Below are 27541 nucleotides of genomic sequence, written 5' to 3' on the forward strand. Positions count from 1 at the left end.
CTCCTACCATGCAGTGCTCCCACTATGTTGCAGACATGCTGTGCTGGCCTGCTGCCTTTCACTTGGAGGATTTGCATGCACCTCAGCAGGAGAACAACAAAAAACTTTTCCCCTTGATGGGCCAGTTTCAGTCTGCAGCTTTCTGCTATGTGAAGCTGTGGTCCAGGAAAGCTAGCCGTCAGGCAAACGTGAATGTTTGGCTGACAGTCTTTGATGGGAGCAGAAATGCTACCCTTCAGAGAGGAAATAATAGGGGACAGTTCATGCTCCACAATGCCTTGGACCTCTTGGAGTGCTATGCAGACAGTACTGTACTAACCTACCGTGATCCAGAACATGGTTCTATCATTTCAACCTTCAGACCAATACTGGATGCAGCTGAAAATACTGCATCCTACCCTTTGTATTCTGTTTGCTCTCCGGTCCATCTGAGTAAGTCTTTCTTTTTCAATCTTTTTATTAATTTTCAAATTAGTGCAAATTAATATATTTAACGTTAATAATTATACATATGGTGCAAAGAGATCAGAATAACAATCTTAACAGTTAATATATATAATGACAAGGTGTAAAAAAAAGTAATCTAGACCTCCTGCTCTTTTATTAAGTGAACATAATACAAAAGGAAAATTGAAAAGCGATTTAATTATATGAGAAAAGAACCCCCAAATCCAAAAAAATATTAATAATAAACCAAAAGAAACCAAAAACTTCAAAAACAAAACTGGACTGACATTTCTACAATTAAAAAAAAATTATTTTGTCGTTAACTCCGCTCCTCTGTATTCAAGGGTTATTGAAAGGGTTCTGAAAAAGGTCAGCTTATATCATATGGAAATATTGAATAAATGGACTCCAAACTTCCTTAAATTTAGGCGAAGGATCAACAGTACCACTCCTAATTTTTTCTAAGTTTAAACATGCTGTAGTTTGAGAGAACCACTGAAAAGTGGTGGGAGGTATTGGATCCTTCCATTTGAACAAAATGGATCGCTTGGCCACTAATGTGACAAAGGCAATCATACAACAAGCAGAAGCAGATAAATGGCGAGATTCCATCATTGGTAACCCAAAAATTGCAGTAATAGGATGAGGTTTTAAATCAATATTTAATACAGATGAAATAATGTTAAAAATGTCTTTCCAATATTTTTCCAAAAGGGGACAGGACCAAAACATATGTGTCAGGGAAGCCACCTTCGAATTACATCTGTCACATATAGGATTTATATGATGATAAAAATGGGCTAATGTAGCAGTGGGCTACGCACTGAGCTAGAAATAATGACACGCAGTCGGTAGGTTGCACTCGAGACTGGTTTATTGCGAACCTCGCTGCGCTGGCTTTTAAGCAGTTAAGTTCCCGCCCTCTTTGGGCGGCGATGACGTCAGAGGTGCGCCAGCAGAACCTCTTCCTGTGCGCGGGCTTTCTCCCCTCGCTGGTGGAGAAGGCGGCCCAGTGCCATTTTGTGGCTGGCCTCTCTGCTGACGCGCGTGCTGTTTTCGGAGCCAGTTTGCCTGCGTGGAAGGTGGGTCGCCACATAATCCCGCCCCCCCCCCCCCCCCCCCCCCAGCCTCCAGAACCGGCGATACACCCCCGAAGTCCACAGACCGGATCAGTTGCTGTTTGGGTGGTCTGCCTCTGCGCCGCGGGGCCTGAACCTCAGCCGGCTGCGCCAAGTCCACATGGGCCGATTTGAGCCGGTCCACCGTGAAAACCTCCTCTGTCTCCCCAACGTCTAGAACGAACGTGGACCCGTTGTTTCTGAGCACCTTGAATGGCCCCTCGTACGGCCGCTGTAGCGGTGTCTGGTGTGTGCCCCTCCGTACAAATACAAACTTACAGCTCTGCAGGTCTTCGGGTACGCAGGTTGGGATCTGTCTGTGCTGTGAAGTCGGTATGGGGGCCAGGTTGCTGAGCTTCTTGCGTACTCTTGCCCCCTTGGGGCTGGTATGAACTCCCCTGGGACGACCAGGGGTGCGCCGTACACCAGCTCGGCCAACGAGGTGTGCAGATCCTCTTTGGATGCTGTGCGGATTCCAAGCAGGACCCAGGGGAGCTCGTCCACCCAGTCAGGCCCTTTCAGGTGGGCCATGAGAGCCGACTTCAAGTGACGGTGGAAACGTTCCACTAGTCCATTCGACTGTGGATGGTAGGCAGTTATGTGGTGTAACCGTGCTCCCAACAGGCTGGCCACAGCTGACCACAGGCTGGAGGTGAACTGGGCACCTCCGTCGGAGGTAATGTGGGCCGGTACCCCGAAACACTACCCAGGTTGCAATCAGCGCTCGGGTGCAGGAATCGGCAGTGGTGTCAGTGAGCAGGGCTGCCTCCGGCCATCTCGTGAGCTGGTCTACCATAGTTAGGAGGTACTGCGCTCCCCTCGGCACTGGCAGGGGCCCCACGATATCCACATGAATGTGGTCGAACCTCCGGCAGGTAGGATCGAACTGCTGCGGTGGGGCTTTGGTGTGCCGCTGCACCTTGGCTGCTTGACACTGCGCACACGTTTTGGCCCATTCACTGACCTGTTTGCGAAAGCCGTGCCACATGAACCTGCTGGAGACCATCCGGACAGTTGTCCTGATAGATGGGTGCGCCAAGCTGTGTATGGAGTCGAACACTCACCGCCGCCAGGCTGCCGGGACGATGGGGCAAGGTTGGCCCGTAGCCACGTTGCACAGGAGGGTCCTCCCACCTGGGTCTACCAGGAAGTCTTGCAGCTGCAAACCCGAGACTGCGGTCCTGTAGCTGGGCAACTCGTCGTCTGCCTGCTGCGCCTCCGCCAGTGCTACATAGTCCACCCCCTGGGACAGGGCCTGGATAGCTGGCCTGGAGAGTGCATCCACCACGACGTTGTCCTTTCCCGAGACATGCTGGATGTCCGTCGTATACTCGGAGATGTAGGACAGATGTTGCTGCTGGCGGGCCTACCAGGGATCGGACACTTTTGTGAACGTGAAGGTCAACAGTTTGTGGTCCGTGAACGCAGTGAAAGGCCTGCCCCCTAAGAAGTACCTGAAATGTCGGATTGCCAGAGAAAGTGCCAACAGCTTCCGGTCGAAGATGCTGTACTTGAGTTCGGGTTGCCGCAGGTGCCTGCTGATGAACACCAGGGATTGCCAGCGCCCCTCGATGAGTTGCTCCAGCACCCCACCGACTGCCGTGTTCGATACGTCCACTGTAAGGGCGGTTGGAACATCTGTTCTGGGGTGCACCAGCATCGCGGTGTCTGCCAAGGCTTCCTTGGCTTGAATGAAAGCGGCCGCGGCCTCTTTGTCCCAAGTAATGTCCTTGCCTTTACCCATCAGGGTGAACAAAGGGCGTATGACGTGGGCTGCTCAGGGGAGGAAACGGCGGTAGGAATTGACCATACCCACGAACTCCTGCAAGCCCTTGACTGTGTTGGGCCGGGCGAAGTAGCGGATCGTGTCTACCTTGGTGGACGGGGTGTTGCCCCGTCTTTGGTAATCCTGTTGCCCCGGAAGTCGATGGTGTCGAGTCCAAACTGGCATTTGGCTGGGTTGATCGTGAGGCCAAAATCACTCAGGCGGGAGCAGAGCTGGCGGAGGTGGGACAGATACTCCTGACGATTTCTGCTGGCTATGAGGATGTTGTCCAAATAGATGAACGCGAAGTCCAGGTCGCGTCCCACTTCATCCATTAGCCACTGGAACGTCTGTGTGGCATTCTTCAGGCCGAACGGCATTCAGAGGAGCTCGAACAGGCCGAACAGGGTAATGAGTGCTGTCTTGGGGATGTCTTCAGGATGTACCGGGATTTGATGGTATCCCCGGACGAGGTTCACTTTGGAAAAGACGCTTGCCCCGTGCAGGTTTGCTGCAAAGTCGTGTATGTGCGGCACGGGGTAGCGGTCTGGGGTTGTAGCCTCGTTCAGTCGACGGTAGTCGCCGCATGGTCTCCAGCTTCCGGCTGCTTTGGGCACCATGTGCAGGGGGAAGGCCCATGGGCTGTCTGACCTCCGTACGATCCCCAATTCCTCCATCCTCTTGAACTCCTCCTTCACCAGGCGGAGCTTGTCCGGGGGAAGCTGTCGTGCACGGGTGTGGAGCGGTGGTCCCTTGGTCAGAATGTGGTGCTGTACTCCGTGTCTGGGGATAGCTGGTGTGAACTGCGGTGCCAGAACCGATGGGAAGTCCACCAGGATTCTAGTGAATTCGTTGTCTGACAGCGTGATGGAGTCCAGGTGTGGGGCCGGCAACTTGGCCTCGCCCAAGGAGAACGTCTGGAAAGTCTTGGCATGGACCAGCCTTCTCCCGTGCAAGTCAACCAGTAGGCTGTGAGCTCGCGAGAAGTCCGCCCCCAGAAGTGGTTGGGCCACGGCGGCCAATGTGAAGTCCCACGTGAACCGGCTGGCACCGAACTGCAACTGCACTGTGCAGATGCTGTAGGTTCGTATCGTGCTACCGTTTGTGGCCTTCAGGGTGGGTCCCGGCTCTCTGTGTGGGTGTCGTACCCCGTCCGGGGTAAGATGCTGATTTCCGCTCCGGTGTCGACCAAGAAGCGGTGTCCCGACTGTTTGTCCCAGACATACAAGAGGCTGTCCTGGTGGCCAGCCGCTGTAGTCATTAGTGGCGGCTGGCCTTGGCGTTTCCTGGGAACTCGCAGGGCAGGTGACACCGGCGGGCTTCTGTGCCCCACCGCTGGTGGTAGAAACACCACTGTGCATTGGCCTCCTCACTCCTGCCTCTGGGTTGCATGCGCTCCATTGCCGGGCCTGGTCTGTCCTGCCGTTGGGCATGTGGCTTGGTAATCTGTCCGACGGACATCCCGCTTTCCTCCTTGGTTTTCCACAGCACGTCTGCCTGGGCCGCCACCCTCCGGGGGTCACTGAAATCTGCCTCGGCCAGTAGCAGATGTATGTCCTCGGGCAGTTGCTCTAGGAACGCCTGCTCGAACGTGAGGCAAGGCTTGTGTCCGTCAGCCAGGGCCAGCATCTCGTTCATGAATGCTGATGATGGCCTGTCTCCCAAACCGTCGAGGTGCAGCAAGCGGGCACCTTGCTCCCGCCATGAGAGGCCGAAGGTCCTTATGAGCAGTGCTTTGAATACTGCATATTTGCCTTCCTCTGGGGGCGCCTGTATGAAATCCTCAACCTGGGCGGCTGTCTCCTGGTCAAGGGAGCTCACCACATAATAGTAACATGTGGAATCAGAAGATATCTGCCAAATGTGGAACTGGGCCTCTGCTTGATCAAACCACAAGCATGGTCGCAGCATCCAGAAGGGTGGCAGTTTTAGCAAAACTGTGTGAACGGATGAAGAGTCGATCATCTTTGATCCAAATCCTGTTTGGACCATCGGGGTCACCAATGTAGCGATAGGCTACGCACTGAGCTAGAGATAATGACACACAGTCGGTAGGTTGCACTTGAGACTGGTTTATTGCGAACCTCACCGCGCTGGCTTTTAAGCAGTTAAGTTCCCGCCCTCTCTGGGCGGCGATGACGTCAAAGGTGCGCCAGCAGAACATCTTCCTGTGCGCGGGCTTTCTCCCCTCGCTGGTGGAGAAGGCGGCCCAGCGCCATTTTGTGGCTGGCCCCTCTGCCGACGCGCGCGCCGTTTTCGGAGCTGGTTCGCCTGCGTGGAAGGTGGGTCGCCACGCTAACTTATACTTGGACATATGGGTCCTATGAACCACCTTAAACTGTATCAAAGAGTGTCTAGCACACATTGACGATGTATTAACTAATTGAAGAATTTTCTTCCATGTCTCTATAGGTAAAAGTATCTGGAGTTCTCTTTCCCATTCATTCTTAATTTTATCAAGTTCCTCTGGACGTATTTTCATAATCCGATCATAAATTATTGCTATCAGGCCCTTCTGATAAGGATTAAAACCTAAATTTTTTTCCGTAATTTCAATTTTATATAGTGTCGGAAAAGAAGGTAAAGTAACGTCTAAAAAATTTCTAGTTTGTAAATATAGAAAAAAATGTGATCTGGGCAGATTATATTTATTAGACAGCTGTTCAAAAGATAAAAAAACAGTTATCAATGAATAAATCACGAAAGCATGTTCTACCCTTCATTTTCCATAAGGAAAAAGCTGAGTCAATCCTGGATGGTTGAAAGAAAAAATTAGATTGAATAGGACTTGATAAATTTATTCAATCCAAAAAATTTACAAAATTGAAACCATATCCGTATTGTATATTTAACTATTGGATTAGTGATTTGTTTACTCAGTTTAGTAAGTGCAAAAGGGAATGAAGCTCCTAAACTGGAAACTAATGAAAATCCTTGCACTGATTCACACTCAAGGTATACCCAATGGGGACAATGAATTGCAACTAAATCTTGTGCCCAGAAAATTAAGTATCTAATATTAATTGCCCAGTAGTAAAGTCTAAAATTAGGCAAAGCCATACCACCATCCTTTATTAATTTTTGTAAATATTTCTTACTTAATCTTAGGTTTTTATTCTGCCATATATATGAAAGAATTTTGGAATCAATAGTGTCGAAAAAGGATTTCGAGATAAAAATTGGAATTGCCTGAAATAGATACAAAAATTTTGGTAAAATATTCATCTTAACTGCATTAATTCGGCCAATCAATGATAGAGAGAATGGGGACCATTTAGTAAATAATTGTTTAACGTAATCAATTGAAGGTAAAAAGTTAGCTTTAAATAAGACCTTGTGTTTCTTGGTAATTTTAACACCCAGGTACATAAAGTAATCAGTCACTAATCTAAATAGTAATTGCTTATAAATTGGGACTTGCTTGTTTAATGGGAAAAGTTCACTCTTATTAAGATTTAATCTATAACCAGAGAAAACACTGAACTGAGCAAGTAGTGATAATACTGCAGGGATAGATTTCTCCAGCTTAGAGATATAAAGTAACAGGTCATCTGCGTAAAGAGATAGCTTGTGAGTCCCCTTTCCACGAGTGATACCAAATATGTTAGAAGAATCCCAAATGGCAATTGCCAAAGGTTCCAAAGCAATATCAAATAAAAGGACTTAAGGGGCAACCCTGTTTAGTGCCTCGAAAAAGTCTGAACAAGGGGGATCTCTGATTATTAGTAAGTATTGAAGCCATAGGTGTGTGATAAATCAATTTGATTGCGGATATGAAATTTGAGCTAAAGTTAAATTTCTCAAGCGTGTGAAATAAATATTCCCATTCGACTCCATCAAACGCCGCCTCAGCATCTAGCGAAATAACACATTCTGGAATTACAGATGAAGGGGTATATATAATATTAATTAACCTCCTAATATTAAAATGCAAATAACAATTCTTAATGAATCCTGTCTGGTCATCAGAAATAATTTGTGGAAGTACCTTTTCCAGTCTAGAAGCCAATATTTTGGAAAAAACTTTAGAATCCACATTCAATAAAGAAATAGGTCTATAAGATGCACACTCAGTGGGATCTTTATCCTTTTTAAGAATTAAAGAAATAGTTGCTTCATAAAAGAATTGTGGTAATTTACGCACTGATAGGGCGTCTTTAAAAATTTTACCTAACCAGGGAGAGAGAAAGTTAGAAAAGGATTTAGAAAATTCAACTGTATACCCATCGGGACCAGGTGTTTTACCCGAGTTCATTGAAGAAGTTACTTTCTTTATTTCTTCCTCCAAAATGGGTGCATCTAATATTAAATGTTCATTAAGTGATAATTTTGGAGTCTTCAAATTCCTTAAAAATTCATGCATTGATGTAAAATCCTCAGGAGATTCTGATTGATATAAAGAAGTATAAAATTCTTGAAAAGATTTGTTAATTTGATCATGGTCTACCATGTAATTACCATATAGTTTACGAACTTTAATAATCTGACGTTTAGTTGAAACAGCTTTCAATTGGTTGGCCAACAATTTACCAGATTTATCACAATGTATATAAAACTGACTTCTGGTTTTGAGTAATTGATTTTCAATTGGAGATGTTAATAATAAACTGTGTTGTAATTGAAGTTCTGTTCTCTTTTTATAGAGCTCCAAATTAGGAGCATCAGAGTATCTTTTATCCATTCCTTTAATCTTATCAGCCAATATACGTAATTCATTATTAGTTCATTTTTTCAATCCAGCAGAGTATGAAATAATTTGACTGCAGATATAAGCTTTAAAGGTATCCCATAATATCCCACTGGAAATTTCTTCAGTAAAATTAGTTGAGAAGAAAAAGGAAATCTGTTCTTTAATAAAAATGGACAAAGTCTAAGTCTTGCAATAAAGAAAGACTGATTCGCCATTGTCTAGCACCAGAGGGTACGTCCAATAACTTAATTGATAGTTTCAATGTAGCATGATCAGAAGTGGCAATTGCATCATACTTACAGTCAATAACAAGTAGAACTAACCGTGCGTCAATAAAAAAGTAATCAATCCTAGAGTAATTGTGATAGACATGAGAAAAGAATGAAAACTCTTTATCATATGGGTGTAGAAATCTCCAAACTTCTAAAATTCTGGAATCAACTAAAAAGGAGTTAATAAAAACAGCAGATTTGTTAGGAAGTGCAAGATTCGACACAGATCTATCCATCGAGGGGTTTAAACAACAATTGAAATCTCCATCCATAATCAACGTATATTCATTTAAATTAGGAAAAGATGCAAATAAATGTTTAAAAAACTCAGGATGATCCACATTAGATGCATAAGCATTAACCATAACAACTTTTTTGTTATGAAGTAAGCCAGTAATTAATAAAAATCTGCCGTTTGGGTCTGAAATTGTCTCATGATGAACAAATGAAATTGAGGAGTCTATAAAAATAGAGACTCCTTTCACCTTTGCTTGTGAGTTAGAATGAAACTGTTGACCCCTCCAAAATCTAAAAAAGCACTGATTATCCTCTCTCCTAATATGAGTCTCCTGTGCAAAAATAATCTGAACATTCAGTCTATGAAAAACTTTAAAGATCTTCTTATGCTTAATTGGATTATTCAAACCGTTTGTATTCCATGTAACAAAATTAATCATCTTATCCATTTTAATAGACTAAAAAAAATATGGTATGTAAAGGGTTAACCTTGTTGCATAAGAGATTCATTAACAGGAAGAGGGAAAAAAAAGTTCAAAGAGGAGCTGGAAATGATGACAATTCAGACATATTAGTACTTTATCAGTCCAGAAGAAGAAAAAAACAACTAACCTAAAAACAGCCCCACCCCCCACCCACCAAAGCCTGAAAACTGGCCAATAGGTAGCCAGAATGCTACCCACTGTTATTTAACCCCAACCTTTTGGTGGCAAATCTCCAAGCTGAAAAGAATGCAAGACACCATCAATAGTCTCAACATGAAGGAAAAAATAACCAAAGCAATTTTTCAAAATGTAAACAGACTTGCTAAGAAAATTCAACAAAGCCACAAATATAAACAGTCGACATTTAAGAAATACAGTCTTATTTTAATTTCAAAGAGAAAAAAGCAATCAGTCGCTCAGTTAAATTCTTAATTATTACCCAAACATAACATTAAAAAAATTAAAGTAAAATAATAAAGAGAACAAAATATTATATTGAAACTTGCTAAGTATCCATGTTCCAGAACCAAGCATGAAAATATTAACAAAGGGCAGGAAAATATCTCCGGGCATAAAAAGCATTTAAACCTGTAAGTTAATCATTGCTTAGTAGACCAATTAAGTATAAATTCAAAGAAAAGCACATTTCTTGACCATCTGGAGTCAAAAAGTTAACCTTGGAGGAAATTTTCGGCTTCTTTAACGGAATTAAACCATCGGCGTGATTTGTCAGGAAGTAAAATTCTCAGGCGGGCTGGAAACAGTAATGCAGGTTGATAATTCCCTTGATAAAGCTGCGACATAATTGATTTGTAAAGCAGTCTCTCTTTCATAACTTCTGGGGTGTAATCTTCAACCAGACGAAACTTCCAATCTTTATATTGGATCATTCCTTGACGACGAGCAATTCGAATCAAATGTTCTTTAGTACTTATATAATGAAATCTCAATATTACTGGCCGTGGTTTTTGATCTGCTGGAAGTGTTGGTTTTAACGCTCGATGGGCACGATCCAGTATAGGGCTTATAGAAAACACTTCAGTGCCAAACACATCGATCAGAAGTTTAGAAAAGAATTCAATGGGATTACCAGATTCAGCATTCTCAGAGAGGCTGATGATCCTCACATTATTTCTCCGATTGTGGCTTTCTAAATCAATATTCCTCTGTCTTTGTTGTTCCAGTCTTTGTTTGGTCACAGTTAAATCTTTTTCCAGTAAGTCCAGCCTACGATCTCTCTCTCTTTGCCAGCTTGGTCCAGTTCAGCAATTAATTGCTGTTGTTTAGCACTCTCCTGTATGAGATTGGTCTGTCTGTCTTCAATATCTTTTAACAGCATTTCCAAAGTGGCAAATCTCTAGTCAAGCTTTTTATCCAGTTTAGAGATAGCTTCCAAAGTGAGTTGAAGGTCTCCGTTGCCCTTGCTATCAGCTCCAGCCTTAGCTCTAGTATTCATTCCGACAATTAAAAGTCAAAATCAATCTTGTAAAAGTATTATAAAAGTCTTATTAAAGGGTGGTGCATGAGGAATTAAAAGGTGAGTGGAGCAGAGCAAAGATACGACCTACTCCATAGAGCGCCACCAAAAGCTCTGAGTAAGTCTGACCCCTGAGCACATCCTTCTATTCCTGAATAAAGGAGAGAAGCTTCAAGAGGCATGGAGTCACAGAGCATGGAAATGGGCACTTCGGCCCTACTGGTCCATGTTGATCAAGATGCTTTAACTTTTGCAGAACAACAAGTTCTGGAGAGCAACAATCTACTCATTAGTAGCACCTTCACATTTTTGCAACCTGGTCCTGGATAACAGGACCACAGCCTAAATCCACATAGACACACAAAGACTTTTGATGATTGGTGCCTCCTTGGATTTAGGCTGACCACTTGACCCAATAGCTGCTGTAGAATGAGATCATTCACCAGGCCCTTGCACAGGAATGTGTTTTACTTCCTATTGAAAGTGACGCTGTCCTGGCTCCGCAGTATCTTCTGCAGTAGGTAGAGACTGACTTTTCTGTGCACTTTGCCATCTCATATCTTGGTCGCCATAGCATGCATCTGCACCATCCTTCTCATAAATGCCTCACTACTGTAATCCTCATCTGAATGCACACCAGCTGGCATGTGCCTGCTGCCTGGTTGCAGCCCATTAGTGCCAAGTGTAACTTCTGTTTCCACTCATCCTCTATGCACATTCTTCTTCCCCTGGAGTGTTAGCATTTCAGGTAGTACCTAATAATGTCAGGCACATTGACGCAGTGTGCTATTCATCATCAGCTTCCAAGTCATAGAACATTACAGCACAGTACAGGCCCTTCGTCCCACGATGTTGTGCCAACATTTTGTCCTGCTCTAATATCTAACTCTTTCCTCCCACATTTCTCTATCATTCATGTGGCTATCTAAGAGTCTCTTAAATGTCCCTGATGTATCTACCCCCACAATCTCTGCCGGCAGTGCGTTCCACCCCTTATACCTTCCTCCATTCACCTTAAAATTATGCCCCCTCGTGTTACCCATTTTCGACCTGGGAAAAAGTCTCTGACTGTCCACTCGATCTATGTCTCTTATCATCTTGTACACCTCTACCAAGTCATCTCTCATCCTCCTCCTCTCCAAAGAGAAAAGCCCTAACTCACTCAACCTATCCTCATAAGATATGTTCTGCAATCCAGGCAGCATCCTGGTAAATCTCCTTTGTACCCCCTCTAAAGCTTCCACATCCTTCCTATAATGAGACGACCAGAACTAAACACAATACTCCAAGTGTGGTCTAACGGAGTTCTATAGAGCTGCAACATTACCTCACGGCTTTTGAACTCAATACCATGACTAATAAAGGCCAACACACCATATGCCTTCTTAACAACCCTATCGACCTGCGTGGCAACCTTGAGAGATCTCGTGTTCCTCCTCCTGTGCTGTTAGTTGAGTTGGGTGCAAGGAAAAAGCAGGAGAGGAACTGGTGGACTCTCCAAATACTCTGCAATGATAAATCACTGCAGAGGTGCACAAAACATGTATTTTAGAGAGAGAGAGGGAGAGAGAGAGAGAGACATACAGCATGGGAACACCAAGTCTCTGCTAATCATCAAGCACCTAATTATACTAATTCTATATTAATCCCCCATATTCATTGACCAAAATTTCAATATCTCACTGAGAGTAATGACCTCACTCCCTCACCTCTGTTTCCTCACTATCTGTCATCACTATCTGTGAGGCATTATGGTCATTCTTGCTATTGGACTGCCATGGAGTATGTTCCTTTAAGGGCTGAAGTCCTGCTGTCATTGGTATGTGGTAAACTGCTGGCAGCTGCTTAAATTCAGACAGAAGACAACATGGCCTATGCTATTTCTTGTGGATGGAAGCATTTCATGACAAAAGCATGTTTGCATGTGAGTGATCACACCATGATCAAAGATTGACCTTTTGCTGGAATCGAGTTTAAATAGCATGAGAACAGTATGCAATCTGATTAACACTCTAAAAATGAAGTTAAATAATTTCTGGGCAACTATTTTCATCTGTTTGTAAATTCACAGAAGGAGGATCTCTTAAGGATAGAGGAAGGCTTGTTGGAGACCATAAATGTAACCTTGTAAGAGGCAGAAGGCATAATGAACACTTGTTTCTGTTTGCACAAAAGATGGGCACTTTGTACTTAAAGAGGAAGAGTGCAAAATATTGTAAAGCATAGAGAGGAAACATTAAAGTATTTCATATTTCTGAAAATGTATAGATCGCATGACCTAAATAAAACATATCTCAGGCTCTTAAGTGACACAAGGCAAGAAATAGTAGACATTGACATCTAATTTTTCAAACTTCTCTATTTAGAATTGTGGCTCTGGAGCACTAGAAGGCCACCAACATGGCACCATTGTTTAAAAACAAGGAGAGGGACAATTAAAAGCCAGTTCACACATCATCAGTGAATGCATGAATATAAGAAAGAGAAACAGGATTAGGCCTCAAGTCCATCACATAGATTTCAATAAAACACAGAAAGTGGACATTTGGCCACACCAGCCTGTGCTGGCATTTCTGCCCCACTTCATCTTCTCTCATCTTTCCTCAACTAAATCTGTCAGTATAACTTCCTATTCCTTACCATCATATGATTGTCCAGCCTCTCCTTAAATACATTATTTGTTCCCAACATTTCCTGTGGTACACAGTTTGTGTTCCTTGATGATTTAATTTCACAGTTCCTCTTTGCCTTCCTCATAGTTTTTGTAACTTCCTTCTTAACCCCTCATATTCTCTCATAGCATGTATTCCTCTACTGCCTGCATACTCAATGTAAGCCTCTTTCAAAACCCTAAATTGTTGCCATCTTCTCACCCTTCCTTCAGGAAAGAAGTTTTTATTGAATTTGCCATTGAATTTCTTGATGACCATCTTGTATTAATATCTTGCTATGCTCTTACCCACAAGTAGAAACATATTATCTCAATCAAAGCATGTCAAAATGTTAAAGATCTCTACTAAAACTTATCTTGCCTTTTTAAGAGAAAGCATTTCCAATCTGTTCATCCTTTCCTGATATGTGTACCATCACATTTCTGGTATCATTCTTTTAAATCACTGTACTTTTTCCAGTGCCTTTATATTGTTGTGATAGTATGATTTCTGGACTCTGTGCAGTGCTGTAAGTGTAATCTAACCGAGGTTTGACAGAAGTTTAGCATAACATCCCAAATATTTACTTGTGTCCCTCTTGAAATAAGCCTGAACATTTTGTTTTATTTCTTTATGATCATGTAAAATGTTACTGCAAAGATTAGTGGTGGACTAAAGGATTGTGACATTTTAAAAACCAGACAAGTGTGACCACAAAGTTAAAAAGAGTTAGAAGATAGAGTAGAAGAGCAAACTACCAAATAATATAAAACCAAGAGTAAGAGCAATCCCTGTGAATATAAAAATGAAGAGAACAGCTAAAGTAAACAGGAAGAGATTGGGGAATTAAGAATGGGAGATAGAGAAATGGTGGAACTACTAAATAATTTTGGATCTGTAAATACACTCCAATTGTAATAGAGAAGCAACTGGCTAAAGGAAGGGAGGAACTTAAAACAATCTCTACCATTAGAGAAGAAGTACTAGGCAGACTAATGGGGCTAAAAGCTGACAGTCTCCTGGAACTGATGACCTACAGCCTACATCAGTGGCTGTCATGGATCTGTTGGTTTTAATCTACCAAAATTTCTTAGATTTTTGAGAGGTCCTTCAGGATCAGAAAACCACAATGTAACACCACTATTCTGGAAAGAAGGGACAAGGAAAGCAGAAAACTGTAGGCTGGTTAGCCTGTTGTTGCGAAAATAGAATCATACAGCACAGAAACAAGCCTTTTGGCCTAACTGGTCCATACTGACCAAGATGCCCATCTAAGCTAGTCTCATTTGCCCGTGTTTGGCCCATATCCCTCTAAACCTTTCCTATCCATGTACCTGTCCGAGTGTCTTAAACGTTGTTATTGTACCTGCCTCAACCACTTCTTCTGGCAACTCATTCCATATACACACTGCCCTCAGTGTGAAGGTGTTGCCCCTCAGATCCCTTTTAAATCTTTCCCCTCTCACTTTAAACCTCTGCCCTCTAGTTTTTGATACCCTTTCCCTGGGGAAAAGCTGGAACCCACTGTTAGGGAGTCAATAACAAGACATATAGAAAATTATAATGAAATCAATTAGATTCCTTGTTTTATGAAAGGGAAAACCTGTTTAACAAATTTCTTAGACCTCTCTGAGGATGTAACAAACAGGATGATTAAAGTCGAACCAATTGATGCAATGTATTTAGATTTCCAGAAGGCATTTTATAAGGTGCCACGTAATAGATTACTGAACAAAAGAACACTGCATGGGGTATAAGGGTATTACAGCTGTCCCTGACTTAAGAATGTGCAACTTATGGATACCCCAACATGAGCTCCCATAATATTATTAAATTCAAAAGTCCGAGATGCGTACATATATTTGTTCCTACGATTGGCAGAACTAGTTCCCTCTCCCTCCCCCTCGACTTATGGATGTCTGTAAGAACAGAACCTTTTTTTCCCAGAGATGGCCTGTGCATGGATAGGGCATTGACTAACAAAAAACAGACAAAATAAATGGATCAGCACTGGGGCCTCAACTGTCTACGATGTATGTTATTTACTTTGGGTATACTATGGCCATTAAGTATACAATATATTATTGATGATACAAAAGTGGCTAGATTAGCAAGTTAGGAGGAGGATATAAAGAACCTGCAAAGATTAGGTGAGTAGACAAGAAGTTGGCAAATGGAATATAATGTGGGGAAAATACAAGGTTATCCAGTTTCAAAGGAAGAATGATAATGCAAATTATTATTTAAACAGGGTGATATCACAAAATGTTGCGATAAAGGGGATCTAGGGATCTGATTGCATGAAATGCAAAGGTTTAAATGTGTAGGTACAGCAAGTCATCAAAAGCCAATAGAATGTTGGCCTTTATTGCCAAGAGTATGCAGTATAAAAGTAAGAAAGTTTTGATGTAACTTTACAGGGTATGGTGTGACCACACCTGGAATATTGTCTATAGTTTTGGTCTCCATATTTAAGGAAGGATGTGCTTGCATTGGAAGCAGTGCAGACAAGGTTCACTGGATTGTTTTTTGAGATGAAGGAGTTGATAGGAAGAGAGGTTGAGCAGGTTTGACCCATTCATATGCATTCTGTTCATAGATGTTCTTCTCTTCTTGAGTTAAGATCCATTATTTATCTGGCATTGACATTAAACTCACCGGTCTATAATTCCCTGGACATGGTCTTGTTCCCTTCTTAAATAACAATCCACCAATCCTCTAGCATTAGACCTTTTTCTAGCGAATTATAACAAATGCAGTTATTGCACAACTATCTTTGTACCCTTGTATCTTTGCTCATTATGGAGACTTGTAAAATATTTGAACCACTTACCTGCATTTAGCTTTTTCCACAGGGGTTGTTGCTTGTGTGTCAGCCATCCCTGGTTTAGTGTTGAGGGCTGTATGCAATGAGCCACTGTTCCTTCGCATTTGATGGTGAACCCAGTGGCACAGTGGTCTGTCCGCTGTGCCAGTAACTGACCATCAGCATATTGCTTTTGTATAATTTTGAATGCCTCTCTTAAATCCACCTCTCATTTTGACTGCCCTGATATTTCCTGTTTTATTTTCATACAGTACTCTGACCTCCCCAAACTCCTCTCTCACATTCTTTCTAAGCTCCAGAAATACTACTCCACATATTTTTCCTCGTAAAATATGGTGCTTCCTAATTTCATGAACTAAACTACAGCTCCTTAATACTTTCAATCTTTCTTCTTTCATATTTTTGCTTTTAAAAGTCAAGCGTGGCAAGCATTTATAATCTTTCCAGTACAATGGAACAGTTTCGAAACAAATTGCTTGTTGCATGATTTCTGAGAGAAGCAATTTTGGAATTGAACTTAATTAGTTATCATTTGATTTTGGATTTGCACTCTGGACTGGAGCTTTCTTAAGAAATTAACTTCTTTAGGTCACATTTTGCTGGGAACTGCTGGTAGAACTGCAGACATTTCTCAGCACACATGCTTCCAAGTTTGGAATTTCTGTGCAAATATGGAAGTCGCAAACTTGCTGAGATTCACCAGTGGCTTCCTTGCTTGTATTCTGTCAACAATGAAGGGTGCACTTGCTTCCATTTCTTAGCAGTTGTTCTGGGGAATCTGTTCACTTGAACAGAGAGCCCTTTTCACTTAAATGGAGAAGAATGGTTGTGAGACCTCGGTGAGGACATTTTGAATTTTTTAAAATATATTATAATTACATGATCAGATATTTGTTAACACCATGCCTTTAGCTCATGCTTTGGCTACTGTTGACCCTATTATCTCTGAGGCTATCAATTGACATGTCGAACAAAGAGACTCTACAGCATGGTTTAATATAACTTAATCTTTATTAGCACTCTAGTTACTTAAGTATGTACGTATACCACTGATTTTTAACAACTTCACATTTGATTTACTGTTCCAACTTATAACTTATTCTAAATCACAAGACTCCCGGCTCGCACATAAATATCACCGTGTGAGGTAAATTGCCCAGGCTCACTCCAACAGATTTGTAGTCTTTGAGTTCCGACCTCAAAGTTCTCCTTCTTGCGATGATTGTTCCTAGGGTTGTAGCTACCTATGTCCTTGATGGCTCCTCTTTTATTCAGTTTCTTGTGATCTTTTGGAAGGTTTGTTGATGTACCCCTGCCCAGGATCTTTATGGCTCTGAGTTATTCATTCATTCATTCAAAGCAAACAGGACACATCTATCCATTGTTCCCTTTTCCATCCTTAAGTTAGACCTGGGCCCAAAAGTGTTGATCATCCGTGACAGTTGAGATCCAGGATGGAGTCAAGGAGAGCATTTGTTTTCTTATCAGACCAGCAAGTTTTTTATTTGTAAGGCTGCCTGTGCTTTGCAATTCCTTGTTCCTTCCACAGAATGACAATTCCCAAACATCTTTAGTTGCTTATCCCGTTCTCCAGACGGTTCATAATGGAATAATTTACAGTTGCATAGTTCATAGAGCTGTGTCAGCATAACTCTACTTCCTCACATTGAAACTGGCCTTTCTTCACTGTGTTCATGGTTCCCCGCATCTTTTTTTTCCAAGTCAGAGCGTCCTCCCAAAATCTGAAGGGATAATTGACATTTTGTCTTTGGCTACACTATCACAGTTATTGCATGCTACGGAAGCATGGTCTTGCTTCTGTTAATTAAAGTTTCAAAAGATTAATGTGTGTACAGCCAGATTTTAAGTGTTGTTGTATATAAGTGTAATGTAAAAATTGCTATATGATGTAATCAGTTAAGTTTCTTTAAAAATATATATTTGATATATTGAAATGAAATATACATGCAACAACTAATAAATCTAACATTCTTGAAGCACACAACAGGTTACTCAATGTAGTTTCATTTCAGATTATTACAGATTTATTTTGGTATATACTCTCACAAATATCAATTGAGCCATAACCTAGACAAGGACAAAATATTACATTTGATAATACAGGTTGGGATAGTGAATGTGGAGTGTTTTGTGAATGCCTAATTAATTCTCAGAAGGCGTTACAACTTTTAGTTCAATCTGACTCAGATGTTGCTCCAGCAAATATTAAGTACAGTTGTGAAACAATTGCTGTAAGGTTAATGCTGAAATGTCAACCAGATTTTGAATGTGAGATTTCCCACAAATATCTGCAGTCCAGGGCAGTTATTAGGTTAACAAGTGCATCATAATAATATCAGAAATATATTGGCAATTTTCATTGTGGTGGGAATGCTGGGATTTTTTTTTGCTCAAGCTATCTTTATCATATTTCTGTATTTCTAAACTGTTTAACTGCCATGTAGTATAATAAAATGGTGTTATATGACAACAGCCATTTTGCCCTCCACCTATATGCAGCTTTGCTGCCTGCAGCTTACAACATAGAATATTAGTATGCAGTATAGTTGTTGTTTACAGTAAATATGTTACTGTAAGAATATTACATGAAAATTGCTAATTTATTACAACAAAATAATCTAATTTGTCCATTAAGGAATATTACAATGGCAATAAGTCATTTAAAGCTGGCAGTGTATTGTACTACCTGTTTTTTGGTATCTCTGCAGATTCAGAAATCCCGAAACAAGCAGTTACGTGAGCTGTTTCCAGATGGACTTGGCATTCATCATGCAGGAATGTTGCGCCAGGACAGGAATTTGGTTGAAAATTACTTTTCTCGTGGGCACATAAAAGTGTTGGTTTGCACAGCTACATTGGCCTGGGGTGTCAATCTTCCAGCACATGCTGTCATCATCAAGGTAAATTTAGAAAATCTGCCAATTTCTCTCTGGTTATATTAAAACAATACCATTTTCTATTTTTAGTCTTTTAAATGTTAGGGTGATTGTCAAATAGGGGTCAGAACAATAGGCAATCACACAGAGTTTTTGGTGAGATTCTGCTTGAGTTCTGGTGTACCTACAACCTGATGAAGGAAAGTCATATACAGACAACATGGCAACAACAGTAGAATACAGGATGGTGTTAGAAAGATATATGGCATATCATGTACATAGATGTCATCAAATCATTACCACTGGCCTAAATATGAATTATTCCACAGAACAAATTATTCCACAGAACAGTCTAGTCAAGTAGCATAATCAATTTGTTACTGGAGCAGGGCCAAGAGTGCATATGTGAGGTGATTCAAAACTTGGGGGCAAAACCAGTTTCCTTTAGAATGAGTGGAGACCAGAAAGTAAGCACTACTTAGTCTGTCTATCCTTCAAACTTTTAACAACCTTATGTGGTAAAATAATTGTGTAAGCAATTATTAAAGCTTAAAATTCCACGTTTTTGTGGCTATAGGTTCCACCGAAAATAAGTTGATATATGGATATAAATTATATCGAAGCACTAATTTGAAGTAACTTATGTTTTATATGCTGGATCCTTGAAGAAAACTTGCATTTCATGCAGTGGAATTATTTGCAATGATTGAAAATTCAAAGGCCTTCCTGAAAACTTGAAATGAATGGTATTTGGCATGTCTGGAAATTAAGAGTTGGATGAAAAATAAAAATCTGGAGCTGCTGGAAATCTGAAATTAAAATAGAAAGTGCTGGAAACACTCAGCACTTGTTTTATGATTGGATGGTTAGAAAAGCTATGTCAGCTGAGTGAATAGAAGGCGTTCTAATAAGCCTCTCTGGTTGTGATTTGAGGGTAAGATTGCATGGTATAATGACCAGATGGCCACCTAAGCATTGGTTATCATGGTTCTGAAATTTCTAGGTTGTCCAAGAATGTTTAGTTGATGGTGGCCTGGGAATATTTAAGTGTGGCTGACTGCTGAGACTTTTTGTTTTCCAAGTGTTGTTTAAGTCAGAAGTTGGAACAGAGACTGGAGGTAACAGTAGTTATTGGTAAGACTTGGCAATATTAATAGCCAAAAATTCTATTGTCCAGTGGAATATTTTGTTATGATACAAAGATTTTTTTAATAAAACATCAATCGTTAAATGCACTTAAGCACGTGTACACAGACCAAGCTTTTGTAAATCTCAGTGTTGTTTTCTCCATGTATGTGTGATCAATTTTCCTTCATTCATAGAAGTTGAAAGAAACATTTAATAAAATCCTAGGTAAAGAATTAATATACATCACAAAAGTGAATTTATTATTTTATCATGCTCTGGAGGCAAGCATATCATACAATATTGTTTGAAAACCAATTTACAACTATTAATCTTATTACATGATTTTAATTTTATTAAATTTAATTACATGATTCTGTAATTGTATTACGTTTTAAAGAAAGTCATTAAATATCTATTATGAAGCCAATGCCAGAATTCATTAATTTTAAATTATTTTTCTATTTCATTGTCCTCTAGTCTTTTTGGGATGGGAAATGGGAAAAATTGGCGGTGAGCACTGAAGGTATAAATGGGGACACTCACTAAAATAATTATTTTTAGTTATCTGGAGTAAATGACTGCACAAATTAAAATAATATAATGTGTACTGATTTTTAATTCATCTGTCTCCATTGGCAATATTGATACCTCATCCATTGGATATTTCCACTATAATAAAAAAAAAATCAAGGATTCAGAAACTAGCAGTAAACATTAATGAAAGACTCTTCCAACTAATAATACAATCTTTTGAAATGGGGTTTTCCCAAGATTTACTGATGGGGGAAAGTCACTTTTTATGGAAACAAGGAAATGATAAATTGGTTCACTTAGCTTGCCATTTTGTAATGCTTTTCTATGGTTTCTCGACAGGGCACTCAAATATATGATGCAAAAAGGGGCTCTTTTGTTGACCTAGGAATTTTAGATGTGATGCAGATTTTCGGCAGAGCTGGACGGCCACAGTTTGACAAATTTGGCGAGGGCACAATCATCACCACACATGATAAACTGAGTCATTACTTAACGCTACTGACTCAACAGAACCCAATTGAAAGCCAGTTTCTGGGTCGCTTAGCAGACAATCTAAATGCAGAGGTAAGTGCTCTGATGTTTTGTGAGTTCTTTGATAGGGCGGAATTTTTTTTTTCTCAAACTCTCTTTCAGAACTATATTCTTAATTCCACTATTCTATGTTTCTTTATCTTTCCAAGGGGATATAGGGCTACAGATCCACAATGTACTCCAACTTGCAGCTACCATTTTCTTAAAAATATATCACAAATTGGACCAGATGGTGCTTGATCTGACACTTTACACATGCCTCTCCTATTCTGCTATTCAACATTGGCTTCGCGGGAGAAGCCAGAGAGTTGGTAGTAGATGGTTGTCTCTCTGATTGGAGGCCTGTGACTAGTGGTGTGCCACAGGGATCAGTTCTGGGTCCGTTTTGTTTATCATCTGTATTAGTGATTTAGATCAGAGGTTTTCAACCTGTGGTCCGCGGACCCCTGGGGGTCTGCGGCGGGTTGCCAGGGGTTCCGCGAGCAAGCCAAGAAAAAGATGGAAAAGCAACCTGTTACGAAGACGTAGCTTACTTGCTTGCTCCAGTTTTCCACTATTCAGAAAATCGGCCATATCTATTCTATCTGTTATAGGCGACAATCTTAGAGACTTAGACAGTGTCCCCTTCTGGTAAGCTGCTGCTTAATATTCGATTTGTGTAGTTAGTAGTGTTCACTACTCACTACTATTCTGTTGTGCACTGTAGTGTTAGCGAGACTGAGTGACGTTGTTGGTGTGCCTTAATAATATTGCTTACTTACCGTGCATTTACACCACAGTGACATCACTGTTAAACGAAAAGTGCGCAAGCATGTAAATTTTAGATTAGTTTTGATAATTTTGTTTATCAGTAATAGTAATTAAACTGTCCAGTGTGTATTGCTGAGTATGGAGAAATTTCTGAAGAGAAAAGCTGACCAGAAACCGGAAGATTCTGATGACGAAGGGGATAAGGGTGACCAAAAGAGAAAACCACACAAGTACGATCCAGAATACATTTCGTATGGCTTCGTCGCAGTAGGGACAGATGCGGACCAACCTCTCTGTGTTGCGTGTTTGCAAACACAGTCCAACGATGCAATGAAACCAGGGAAATTGAAGTGCCATTTAACAACAGTGCATCCAGATATTGTCAGTAAGCCGAAGGAATATTTTGAGCGGCAAAAGGAGCTGTACCTCAAGCAGAAAGGCAAAATGACAGCTTATACTGCCTGTAGCAGTAGATATGTGCAAAGTTGTACTGGGAAAAGAATCCGGTCAAAAACTGAAAGCCATTCCACTGTCTGATAACACAGTAAGCAGAAGAATTGGCGATATGGCGGAAGATATACAGAGCCAGCTGATAGCACATCTTCAGCAAGTCAGATTTGCGATTCAGCGCAATGAAAGTACTGATGTTGCCAGTGCTGCGCAGTTGTTGGTTTATGTTCGATATTGCTGGGAAGGAGAGGCATTGGAAGACCTTTTGTTTTGCAAGGCGCTCCCAGGGCGTACAACCGGTGAAGAACTTTACCGTGTGCTTGACACTTTTTTTGTACAATCGGCATTGGCGTGAACACAGTGTATTGGAGTATGCACGGATGCTGCTGCCGCAATGACGGGACAGAATTCGGGTCTAGTCGCACGAGTGAAAGAAGTAGCTCCACATGTAGTAGCAACCCACTGCATGATTCACCGTGAGGCTTTGGCTGCAAGGATATGGATGTAAATCTTGCGGATGTGTTTTCCACGTGCATTAAAATTGTTAACTTTATCGAAACCAGGCCGCTCAATCATCGTTTGTTTGAAAACATATGCCGTGAAATGGAAGCCGAGCATTAGCATTTGTTGCTACATACAGAAGTCAGATGGCTGTCATGAGGCCGCGTTGTGCAGCGTGTATATGAATTGCAAGGTGAACTGCTCATTTTTCTAAATGAGCATAACGGATCATTGGCACAGTTCTTGACAGATGAGACATGGGTTGCCAGATTAGCTTATCTTGCAGATATTTTCAACATTTTGAACAGTTTAAATCTATCATTGCAAGGACCTGGCTCAAATGTTCTGAAAACGCATGACAAAATCAATGCCTCCCAGAAAAAACTCTGTATCTGGAAGGGAAGATGCAAGCAAGGTGTCTATGATATGTTTCCGTTGCTGACTGACTTTCTGACAGTGAATGAGACGAAGACAGAGGCCATTGCGAGCACCGTTTTGAACCATATTCAACAGATGTCACATTATTTCCATGAGTATTTCGGCGACGATGACGTGAGCATGTTTGATTGGATTCGAAATCTGTTTGAATGCATGTTTACTGATTTAACTGGACGTGAACAAGAAGAATTGGCTGAACTATCATCTAACAGGACTTCACGCTTGCAGTTCAACCGAATATCACTGTTGTCATTCTGGATAGCATGTTCCCAGGAGTATCCACTGCTGTCCGGCAAAGCCGTCAATGTTCTGTTACCATTTGCAACCACTTACTTGTGCAAAATAGCATTTTCTGCAGTCACTGCCATGAAAACCAAATACAGATCAAGACTGAATATTGAGGATGACATACGTGTATATTTGTCGCACATACCACCGCGTTTGGACAAACTCTGCAGTGCAAAACAGGCACAGCCTTCACATTGAACTGAACACTGAAAGGCACCGCTGGTAATTATTGGTGATTGAAATAGTCAGTATTTCAATAGGGCCTATGTGTAGTAATTTAAGTGTTGTATGCATGAATTATCGATTGTTTGATTTTGTGGGCTTTGGGGGTCCGCCATCTAACAAGGACATGTTCTGGGGGGCCGCAGCATGAAAAAGGTTGAAAACCACTGATTTAGATGATAATGTGGTAAACGGGATCAGCAAATTTGCAGATGACATGTAGTGGACAGCGGGAAGGCTATCAAAGCTTGCAGCGTGATCTTGACCAGCTAGGAAAATGGGCTGAAAAATGGCAGATGAAATTTAATGCAGGCAAGTGTGAGGTGATGCACTTTGGGAGGACAAACCAGGGTAAGACTTGCACGGTGAGTGGTAGAGCACTGAGGTGTGCAATAGTACAATACAGATCCATAATTCCTTGAAAGTGGCATCACAAGTAGATAGGGATGTAAAGAGAGCTTTTGGAAAATTGGCCTTCATAAATCAGGGCATTGAGTGCAGGAGTTGGGATGTTATGTTGAAGACGTTGGTGTGGCAAGTATTGTGTGCAGTTCTGGTCACCTACCTACAGGAAAGATATCAATAAGTTTGAAAGAGTGCAGAGAAAATTTACACGGATGTTGCTGGGACATGAGGACCTGAGTTACAGGGATAGGTTGAATAAGTTAGGACTTTATTCCCTGAAGCGCAGGAGTATGAGGGGAGATCTTATAGAAGTATACAAAATTATGAGGGGTATAGATAGCGTGAATGCATGCAGGCTTTTTCCCCTCAGGTTGGGTGAGACTGGAACTAGAGGTCATAGGTTTAGGGTGAAAGTTGAAATATCTAAGGGGAATCTGAGGGGGAACTACTTCACTCAGAGGGTGGTGCGAGTGTGGAATGAGCTGCCAGTGAAAGCGGTGGATGCAGGTTCAATTGTAACATTTAAGAGAAGTTTGAATGGGTACATGAATGAGAGAGATATGGAGGGATATGGTCCAGGTGCAGGTAGGTGGGACTAGGCAGAAAAGCAGAGCACTTTGGGATCAGTGACCATAATTCTATTATTTTCAATATGGTCATGGAAAAAGATAGGACTGGTCCCCAAGTTAAAGTCCTAAATTGGGGTGGGGGGGGGGGGGGGAGGGCGGGGAAGGCCAGTTTTGATGGCATCGGACAGGAAATCTCCAAAGTTGTTAGGGAGAAGCTCTTTGCAGGTTAAGGGGAGTTTGGCAAGTGGGAGGCTTTTAAAAAGTGAGATGGTAAGTGTTCAGGGCCAGCATGTTCCTATTCAAGTGAAGGGCAGGGCTGGCAGGTTTAGGGAACCTTGATTGACAAGGGACATTGTGAGTCTGGTCAAAAAAAGAAAGTGGTATATGTCAGCAACAGACAGCTGGAAACATGTGAGTCCCTTAAGGGATGTAGAAAAACACTTAAGAAAGAAATTAGGAGAGAAGATGAGATAAAAGAGAATCCTAAGAAAATATATATTAAGATAAAAGGGTAACTAGGGAGAAAATCGGTCCCCTCAAGGACATCTCTGGGCGGAACCACAGGAAGTGGGTGAGGTCTTAAATGAATACTTATCATCTATATTTACTGTGGAATGGAAGCTGGTGAGTTCGGGAAGAATAAGTGATATCCTGGAGCATATCAACATTATGAAGCAGGAGGTATTGGAGGTCTTAAAACCCATGAAGGTTGATAAATCCCCAGGGCCTGACCAGGTATATCCTAGGATGTTATGAGAAACAAAGGAAATTATGGAAGGGGCCCTGTCTGAGATTTTTGTAACTTTGTTAGCCACAGCTGAGGTATTGGAAGATCAGTGGATATCTAATGTTGTGCCTTTATTTAAGAAAGGCAGCAGATAAGCCAAGGAACTACAGGCCAGTGAGCCTTACATCAGTGATGGGAAAATTATTGGTAGATATTATGAGAGAGAGGATTTATTTGCATTTGGCAAGGACGATTATGGATAGTCATCATGTCTCTGTGCATGGGAAATCATGCCTTGCAAGTTTGATTGAGTTTTTTGAAGAGGTGACTGAGAGGATTGATGAGGGCAGGGCAGTAGACGTTGTCTACATGGACATTAGGAAGGTCTTTGACAAGGTCCCACTCACCCTGGATCCCACATGTTCTGGAAGGTTAGAACATGTGGGATCCAGGGTGAGTGAGCCAATTGAATACAAAAGTGGCTTGGTGGTCAGAGGCAGAAAGTGGGAGTGGAGGGTTCTCAGATTGCATGTCTGTGACCAGCAGTGTGCCACAGCGATCAGTGCTGGGTCCTCTGTTGTTTGTCATATATATTAATGATTTTGATGAGAATATATATAGCATGATTAGTTAGCTTTAGATGGGACAAAAATTGGTGATATATATAAACAGTGAAGAAGGTTGTCTAAGGCAGCAACAGGATAGAAATCAACTGACAAGTTGGGCAAGAGCTTGGCAGATGAAGTTTAACTAAGACAAGTTCAAAGTGATGCATTTTGGGATGTTAAACCAGGCAAGGTCATAATGAATTGCAGGGACTTGGGGTGTGTCATTGAACAGAAAGACCTACAATCCAAGTTTGTAGTTCCCTGAAAGTGGCAACACAGGTTGACAGGGTGGTGAAGAAGGCCTATGGCATGCTTGCCTTTATTGGCTAAGCCATTGTGTACAAGAGTTAGGGCGTCATGTTACTGTTGTACAAAATTTGGTTCAGTCACACTTGGAATGTTGTGTGTCATTCTGGTTGCTACACAACAGGAAAGATGTGATTAGAGAGGGTGCAGAAAAGATTCACAAGGATGATGCCTGGATTGGAGAGCTTGAGTTATTAGGAGAGTTTGGATAACCTGGGTCTCTTTCTCCTAGAGCAAAGAAGGCTGAGAGGTGACATGATACAAGTATATAAAATTATGAGAGGCATAGATAGGGTAGATAGCCAGTGTCTGTTTTTTCATGCTTGGGGTGTCTAAATGTAGAAGGCATAGGGATTAAGATGAGAGGGAGGAGGTTTAAAGAAAATCTGAGGGGTAAATTTTTCACACAAAAGTAGTTGGTATCTGGAATGAGCTGAAGGCAGGAACATTGACAATGTTTAAGAGGCAGCTTGACAGGTACCAGAAAGAGCAAGGCATAGAAGGATATGGAGTTAATGTAGGCAAGTGGGATTAGTGTAGAAAGGCAAAATGATCAGCATAGATGCGGTGGGCTGAAGGGCTAGTTTTATGCTGTACAACTCTATGACTGAGTTACTTTAGTGACATCATCTGAAGAGATCATATTTCTGAGAATGTAAATACTGAGAAAAAAGTAGTGCCAATGCATGTTAATTCCTATTTTTTAAAATCATAAAGCAAATGTGAATTAATGTCATGCCTTTCAAGTCCTCTTGACATCTCAAAATGCTTCATAGCTAACAAAGTACTTCTGAAGCGCTTACCACTGTTGTGACAATTTACTACATTAAAGTTGATCTATAAATGCAAATGTTGTTACAGAGGAGCTACAGCAGCCAGTTTGTTCACAGTGAGGTCTCACACATGGAAAGTGAAATGAATGATTGACGAAGCTTTTGTGGATTTAATTATGCGATAACCGTTCAATACATTGGGAAAACATCCTGCTCTTTAGATGGTGCTGTGGAATCTTAATGCCTATGCTGATAAGCAGATAGAGCCTTAGCTTAGTACCGTATTTCAAAGAAGCCAATTCATCTTTTTTCTTTAACTTCTGAAGCAGCAAGCTTATTAAATAATTGTCCTATATATTTATACGTTGTACTTGGTATTTATGTACTAGGCAATAAAATTTTGACTGAAATGTAGAGGTAGCAGCTGATAATACAAATGACATAA

General features: G+C 41.4%; 1 protein-coding gene across 1 annotated transcript in view; it reads left to right on the plus strand.

Moving 5' to 3' along the window:
- Nucleotides 1–27541, plus strand: part of ascc3 (activating signal cointegrator 1 complex subunit 3) — a 343029-nt gene that overhangs the window by 152378 nt on the left and 163110 nt on the right. The window contains 2 exon segments of the mRNA XM_052024551.1: nt 18699–18890; nt 20868–21092. Of these exon segments, the coding sequence (XP_051880511.1) occupies nt 18699–18890; nt 20868–21092 (417 nt within the window).

This window comes from Pristis pectinata, chromosome 10 (assembly GCF_009764475.1).
Source record: "Pristis pectinata isolate sPriPec2 chromosome 10, sPriPec2.1.pri, whole genome shotgun sequence".
Classification (NCBI taxonomy): Eukaryota; Metazoa; Chordata; class Chondrichthyes; order Rhinopristiformes; family Pristidae; genus Pristis; species Pristis pectinata.